At 29.6% G+C, this 8,686-nt stretch overlaps 1 protein-coding gene across 1 annotated transcript; it reads left to right on the top strand.

Moving 5' to 3' along the window:
* The first annotated feature begins 444 nt into the window (after nucleotides 1–444).
* Nucleotides 445–4,135, top strand: LOC114385334 (protein REVEILLE 1-like). The gene is made up of 6 exons (XM_028345366.1): nucleotides 445–970; nucleotides 1,682–1,816; nucleotides 1,919–2,030; nucleotides 2,160–2,221; nucleotides 2,400–2,792; nucleotides 3,086–4,135. The coding sequence occupies exons 1-6, from the start codon at nucleotides 959–961 to the stop codon at nucleotides 3,680–3,682; spliced, it is 1,311 nt and encodes a 436-aa protein (XP_028201167.1). The 5' UTR covers nucleotides 445–958; the 3' UTR covers nucleotides 3,683–4,135.
* Nucleotides 4,136–8,686: the final 4,551 nt, after the last annotated feature.

The following is an 8,686-nucleotide window of genomic DNA, read 5'->3' as shown; positions in this document are numbered from 1 at the left end:
AACGAAATTTAAAAAAAAAAGAAAAAAAAAACTTTTCATTATATGCCTTTGAAATGATATTATTTTCATAATTTTTAAAATTAAATCATAATATTAAATATTAACTGTTATCGATTTTATTTTAAATGTACCACAACAACCTAAAAAGAAACATGAAAAAAAGTCAGATTGGAAAAAACAACAACAGAAAAGTGAGAAACAGACGCGGAACGCCACGTGTGGAGGACCTCTTTCGATGTGAGCCACAAGATTGCATCGAGTTCTCGAGATTTCGATCGTGTGAAAAATAAAAAATAAAAAGAAAACTTATTTTCCTCTCCTACAAAACAAAATTCAATATCTGACGTGGCACTCTCTCGTTGCTCCTTTTATTTATTTATTTTTTTCTCCTTCACAATAGTCTCTTTCCCACTTGGCTTTTATATGTACCTTCTCTTCTTCTTCTTCTTTGTTATTCTCATTCTTCCTTAACCTCAAAACCTTAAACTCTTTTCTCTTCCTTTCTCTCTATCTACCACTTTTGTTGAGCTTTTGAATTTTGGACAACATGATATTTCACGGAAACTGTTGTCAAGTTTGTGTCCTTTGTGTTATGAAGTGTTTTTGAACATCCATTATTTTGTTCTTTGCAAATTCATGAAGTGGATTCAGTTTGAAAGGTCAAGCTTTTGCAGTTCATGGTCACCGGATCTTAAAAGGGTATCTTCTATTCTAAGCTGAAACAGTAGTGTTGGATAAAAACAAAGAGGCGAAACAGTGTTTTTGTTTGGTGGCGAGAGAAGTCCATTTGCACAGAATTTTGTGGATTCTAGTGTTTGAGGAAGAAGGGGAAGTGTGGAGCTTTGTAATTTGTTTGTTTGTGTTATATATATTGTTCAGGAAGTTGTGTACAAAGAAAGATAAGTTTTACTGTTTTGGTGTTCTGTGAGCCAACCACAGAGGAGAAGATATTCACCACATGGCGATACAAGTATGTAAATATGAGTTTTTTCTTTGATATAGAATATTTGATGCTGTGGGGAATTTTTGTAAGGAACATGAGATTGTTGCTGGTTTTGATTGTACTTGTGTGTTTTATGGTTTGTTCTGGATTTCCAGCTAAAAAAGTCTTTTCATTTGGGTAGGATATGTTTGGTTCTGTTTGAAAGATACAAATAAAAAGTCAAATAAAATAATGAAAAAAGATACAAGATAACTTTATGAATTGTGTTTACCTTTTCTCAAATGCCAAATATGTGTAGTTTTTAATTTTATAAATTGGATAATAATTTTTATAAATTTTTGGAAAAGTAACTTTTGAATGTTTCAGGTTTGGTTAACACTTAACACAGTTTGTTAAGAACACTTTGCCTGCGTAAGGTCTTATGAATGATCTAATCATCATCAATTTCGCATTTTCCCTTTTCATTAAAAATAGTTAAAAAAGGTCATTTAATGAAGAAATTGTGATTGCTGATTGATATTTACTATGGGATGAATGATTCGTTGCTGGATAAATACTCTTTGGTTATGATTTCATTTAACTCTACTTGAATTTTCAATTATGAGAAAATTGTCTTTTTCTTCTTGATTATTGTGTTATGATTTCATTTAACTCTACTTGAATTTTCAATTATGAGAAAATTGTCTTTTTCTTCTTGATTATTGTATTATATTTATTTGCTATTTGGACTGGATGCAGGGCCAAAATGCATTTACTAGATCACAGGGTGGTCTTCCAATTGGAGATGAAATATCTTTCAATTCTGGTGTGCATTCTGTTGCAGATATTCCACTACATGATCAGTTATCTTGTGGAAATGACTATGCCTTGAAGGTTGTCCCTGAATTCTTATGTGTTTGTGGCCTTATAAATTTGATTTTCACATTTGTGACAGTGTCAACTTTGTTTTGATCAATTTTATATCTATATTAACAGGTTAGGAAACCATATACTATCACAAAGCAGAGAGAGAGGTGGACAGATGAAGAACATAAGAAGTTCCTTGAAGCCTTAAAGCTATATGGCAGGGCCTGGCGACGGATTGAAGGTACAACTAATTTAGAACTTGCATATCTTAGGCAAAGTATGCCATAAAGATTCTAGCAAAAGAATATATATAAATTAGTGAATCAAGAAGTATGGTCTAAGTTCTTGGATCCTTTAATTTTCACCACAGAACATGTTGGCACAAAGACTGCTGTTCAGATTCGAAGTCATGCTCAGAAGTTTTTTTCTAAGGTTTATTGCTATATTCCAGTACCCATGATTTACCATATTTTCAATATAATGCCATGAGTCACACATGAGTTAAAATTGTGATGACATTATAAGATGCGAAAGTGCTAATTTCCTTGAGGGTGAAGTTGAAGGGTTCATCTTAAATTCACTCTAACTCATTTGTTTTAACTTCCTGCAGATTCTTCGAGAGTCTAGTGGGAACAGTACAACCTTGGAGGAGTCAATTGAAATTCCACCTCCGCGACCAAAACGGAAGCCAATTCATCCTTACCCTCGTAAGCTAGTTGAGTTTCCAAAGACAGGAATTTCCAACTCAGAACACCCACTGAGGTCTAATTCTCTGAAGTCATCAGATTTTGGTCAAGAAAACAATTCTCCCAAGTCAGTTTTATCTACAGTTGTTTCAGAAACTGTTGGTTCCTCCGATTCAGATACATCTAGTCGATGTTTGTCACCAGCCTCATCCATTAGTGGTGTCCCCACAAACAGATTTCCACTTGCTGAGCCCAAAACATCATTTAAGGAAGAAGGGTCTGCACCAAGTTCAGCTCATGATGAGCAACCTCCTGTGGTACTTCTTAAATGCTAATCAATTTTACTTTCTTGACTACAATATCATCATGAGAATACTTTTAAAAAATGATAAATATTTTATGTTCTTATGTTTGATCTTAAAATCTAATTTAAATACACTGTACATTGTTATCTAATCATAAACTGACAGGTATGCTAAGATTGTTAATTTTTATAATAACTACTTCAACAATGATACTTGGGATGATTTCTAATTAGTTGATATTGCAGTACAAATCTTTACATAGATAATACATGAAAATTAAACTCTCCCTTGATTTTAATGTGTAGAAACTGGAGTTTTTTCACAAAGAAAGTGTTTCTACCAGAGATGATGCAACAGAAGAATCATCTGGTCGTACTCTCAAACTTTTTGGGACCACTCTACTGGTAACAGACACATGCAAACCTTCTTCTCCAACAACGGAGCCGTGCAAACCAACACCTGCGGCTGCAATGTATCTTATGCAACTTCAGAATGGATGTTCAGATGTTACAGAAGGTCATGCTTCTATTGTTCCTTGGTGGACTCTTCCCCACAATACTCCATTTATGCCACTGCACAAGGAGCCAAAAGGGAAGCATCTATATTCTAATCTTGGAGAGTTTGAACATAAAGAAGTTCAAAAGGAAGGATCATGGACTGGTTCAAACACTAGTTCAATTGATGATGGAGATAACACTGAAAAATCAGATGATCAAGCCAAAAGTCATGTACATGGTTTTAGCAAAAGTGAAACTTTAACTATATCTGAGCTAAGGGTGAGGCCTAAAACATGTGGAAAAGGGTTTGTACCATATAAAAGGTGCATGGCAGAGAGGGAAAACCAGTGCTCATCAGTATATTATGAGGAAAGGGAAGAGCAACGTATTAAGCTTTCCTTATAGTACCCTCTTATTGGCTTTTCTTCAAAGCAGTTTCCCTTTTACAGGTATAATGTACCTGTTTCTGTTGCTGGATGACCTTGCATGAGAAGAAAGATAAGGGAGCTGAAATTTTTTATATTTCTACTGCATTGTTAATTCTCCACAAGCCTGTGTGTTAACCTATATGAGCTTCAAGACTTTGGGAGAAACACTATCCAGTGAATTATCCCACCTTTTTATATTTCTTCATGCCTAGGCCTTTTGTATTTCTTCAAATTCTTTCTCCCACCCTCCACTCGGATATATCTAGTGCTTTTTTTCTTTTTAATTCTAATTGTCTTTCAAGTGTAAGTTACATACTTATGTATCGCTTATTAGTGTAGTTGTTCATATTTCTCAAATGAAGCAAATTATTATACTCAAATCAGCTGAAGTTGAATAAAATTGTACTTAGTACTCCTTCCTTTTGTGACATTATTTTAGTCTCCCTTTCTGTATTAAAAAAAAAAAAGATACACGATGCTATGTTGTCATATAAAATTAAAGGAAGTTTGTGTAGGGTATAAAATGAAAGAATATGGAATGAAATTTTATTAAACTTTAAAATGTCTTGAGTTATGATGAATTCACACTTCTATTGGGCATATTTTGTGAATGCTTGAGTCTGGAAGAGACAATGGCCCATCAAGGGTTAAAAAACAAAAATTGCTTTTTGTCACAAATAGGGAGAGCATGGCGTGTTGGGCCATTGAAAGAAAATCAAATCCATGAGGGGTAGGGTGGTTCACCTGGTACCAAATCAAAGATTAAAGTTATTATTGACCAAAAGAAGAAGAAAAACACGATAAAAGTTAGTGAAAATGGAAGAAAGTTATTAAATAAGTTAAAAATTAATACAAACAAGCACCAAAGTAAATAAAAACCAATTCTTCTAAATAAAGGTATTCTAAAGAAGAAGAATGGTCTATGACTGTTAAATTCAAATTATATATATTAGTGTCTAATTTCTTTGAAATTTGATTTACTAATTTTTAATTTCTGTCATATAAATTTGAGCCGTTATTTTTATATCAATTTTTTTTTTCAATTGACTCTTTTTTCGTAAATTTAATTTATTTATATTTTTAACTATTTAAATTAAAATACTTGTATAATGTATTGAATAATTATTAATAACAAGTAATTTTTCATTTTCTTCAAAGTATATTATTCACCGTGAGAAATAAATAAAAAATATGTGAACATATAAATAGCATTGATTTTTTTTAAAAAAACAGGTCATTTATATCACTTAAATCAATAATTGACACCTAAATTTGTATGGCGGTTAAATTACTTATCAGTTATCTCTAAATTTTTCACATATTTGCACTTGTAAGTACAACTGTAAATCAGGAAGAACTCTTAAAGTAATATAAGAGTATTGTTTTTGTCCGATTTTGATTATTGGTGTGTTCTTATGTCTCTTTCCCTTGAAAAGGGATAGGTTTACTTCTGATCCAGAAATTCTTTTTTAATTATCATCGATCCGTATTAATTTATTATATTTCGTGTCTAAATATTTTTTATTTAGATCTAATGTATTTTTTTTATTAAAAGATAATATTTTTTAATTTGGACAGTACTATTATTATAGGTAACAAAATTATTTCTTCCTAAACTTGAACCCAACATAAGTCGTTAAGCTGAAACAACTTTTAATTTTTTCTTTTATTTGATATTAGATATCTTATTGTCCATCATTTTATACCCGATTAACATTGGTGTTATTGATTATATTTAGATCAGAGTGCTAATTCTATCTATTAGGATTCACCCAATAGTGAAAAAAATTATATAATTTGTGTAATATTATAAGTTCTAATCTCGTTATTATCATTGTAAAAAAAAAAAATAGAATGTTTCCAAAATGTTATTTGATTTGGAAGATCTTGACTAATACCAATCCTCTTCTCATCCTTATGTCTGGTAACTTTAATACACTCCTCCATTTTATTTTATTTTATTGTTTTCCCCATTCCTTTTCATGTGTCTTTTTTTTCTAACCTTTGTCCATTAATGGCACCCTCGTACTAATCTTACATAGTTGAAAATGAAGGGAAAAACGCAATTACAGTGCGAAGAGACGACTATAAGGGGACATTTGCTTTGGGTGGCAAGGAATTGTAGCCTTCAAAATGCAGATGATATTTGCTTCTCCGAGTGGATTGTTAAATCAGATTCCCAAACATTATCACAACTCACATCATTCATACAATCATCATTTTCATTATTACTGCCTTACAACTCAGGTATGTTAGTCAAATACGTGTCCCCTCTTATCACAACACAAGCCCAATGAATCATGAATGAAGGAAATTTTGTAGTATCTAGCTTAGGTAGGGTTTGAAAGGAAAATTTTGTCAGATAATTAAATAATTATATTTATATGAAATGATTGCACGTAAATTTTATTATATGAAAGAACATTGATGATATCCAATTTGATTTTTTTAAAGGATATCCAATTTGAATTTAAACCACAGCCATCGTGTAAAAAATTACTCGCCATTCAATGATACATATTATCTTATTATTTAATGGAATTAGTAAATGACAATTAGGTTTTTTTAGGGGAAATGACAATTAGGTTATTCAGGTAAAAAATGAAATTAGTAAATGACAATATCAAGTTTATTAAACAAAATAGTTATGCATTATTAAACGAAAAATCTAACTTCTACACAAAATTTTTTATCATGCATGTAATTTTTTTAGGAGTTTTATGTGTAAAAATGATGGCCTTGTCATGACTATCATGATTCGTAGCAATTACAAGTCTCTTGCTGAATTAATTAAGAGGGATGAAAGTGAATCTAAAGTAGTACTTGCAAGAATTCTTAAGGTTCTGTCAAGCAAGTTCTTCATGCATTCTTTAATGTATATATAGCTTCTTATCATGTTATCTTTGATATAAAGGCTTATTATCAAATACTAAAATTGTTTTGTGGAATGCTATTACTTTTGTACTTATAATAGATTTAATTTCTTTCCAGGTCTTGAAAACTATATGCAGTAAAGTCTTGAGTGGATTTGTGAATATAAAACATTGTTAATGCAGATGGAGGCAATATGTTTGGCAGAAATTGAACTCTCAGTTACACGTGCACATGTGGTTGCAAGTGATATTAGGACATAGAAGTCTCAATCGGCAATGAAAAGCAAACAATTTTTGTTAATCAACATGGTTAATGACTACACATTTTTTATGGCTAAAGCAGTGCTAGCTATATAGAGAGGGAGGGGGATATCAAAATTGTTATACTGAATATTTGCACCATAATCATCAAAGCCATTGTACTAAATTTGCACATAGTTATGAAAAAAAATGTTATAATTTAATTTGCACCATAGTTATCAAAATTATCAAACATGAATACCATCACCGTCGTTTACTCAACCCATGTTAGTGTATTTGTTGATTTTCCTTATATATATTTTTTTGTAAATTGTCTTATTTAGTTATTAGAATAATTTTAAACTATTAAATATTATTAATTATAAAAATTAATATTGTAGTACTTTAATTATGATAATGAATATTTTTTTTGAGGTATATGATAATGGATATTTGATATTAAATTATTAGTGTGAATGGTTTTGTAATAGATAGGATTATTCACTTTCATTTAAGAGGTTGTAAAAGTTGTAATTTTGCTAAACAATTAAGTATACCCAATTTTAATCTAATTGTCAAATCTATAATTATTTTCTCTTTTTCGTCTTTTTTTTTTGTGTGAAGTCTCTTTCATATTGGTGTGGCCTTACTACTCAAAATGTAAACATGAATTAAATTTTTTCCTTGACAATTTTTCAATTAAATTTGTTTCTATAATAATTGTCGTATAAGAAAAAAAAATTATTTCAAAATAATTATCATTTTAACTTTTCAATGTAACATTAATTATTTGATAACAAAATCACACCATACCTATTTAGTTCATTTTCACTCCACATCTATATAATAAAGACTAAGTTTAGCAAAATATTTTAGTCAATTTTTAACTTTTTTTACTAACCAGAAAACTTGTTTAATGGTTAAACACTGCTTAAGTAATATTTTTAAAAACTTTAGTTTCTAGTATCTTTCTACACTTTTTTCTATTTTTTTATCTTCAATATATTTATTTAATTTTTTAATTACTTTTTTTAAATCAATCATAATTTTATTATTTTTATTATTATTTTATACTTAACAACTATTTTAACTAAATACTCATAATTTAATAAACTAATTTTTTAAGTCTAAGTATTAACTTTCAGCTCAGCTATCAGTTAGCTTTTAATCTTTTAATTAACTTTTCACCCAGTTTATCAAACATGACCAATAATCACTTTCACCAGCTGTCTGTCTATCGGTTACCGATATAATATTGCACAAAATTAAAGTAAAGTGTAAGAAATATGATTAACAAATACTAGTTTTAATTAAAAAAAAAGTCCCCAAGAATTCAACACACCATTATTAATTTTATATATTTCACTGATTTTTTAAATATAATTGTACTTTTAATTTTTTAGGTATGATAATCGTATAATATCATTTTCCATGTTTGAATTACACAAATTAAGTTCTTCTTTAGATATCATAATTATATGATTTTGAATTTTTTTAAAATCTTTCATTAAATATTTACGAATTTTATTGATATAATACTGGATTACATGTTCATGATATGACAAATGACAACAAACGTCTTGCTTAACACATATATTAATATAAGCCATATCAACATAAGTTGCATTATTATCCAATATCATGTTCGTAAAAACGTCAAATATTTAATAAATAACTGATAAATATCAAAATCACACGATTACAATATCTAGATTATCTAAATTGCACATCAGAACTTGAAGAACTAAACCAAAATCGAATAAATCAGAGTCAAGCTTTGTTTTTATTTACTAATGGCTATGCTTTAGAATGAAAAAAAGAAGAAGAAAAGTGATCTGGGGAGAAGAGAAGAGACCAACGAAGAATGA

The sequence above is a fragment of the Glycine soja genome, chromosome 14, assembly GCF_004193775.1.
Source record: "Glycine soja cultivar W05 chromosome 14, ASM419377v2, whole genome shotgun sequence".
In the NCBI taxonomy this organism is placed as follows: Eukaryota; Viridiplantae; Streptophyta; class Magnoliopsida; order Fabales; family Fabaceae; genus Glycine; species Glycine soja.
This window is presented reverse-complemented; position numbering and strand designations above follow the sequence as displayed.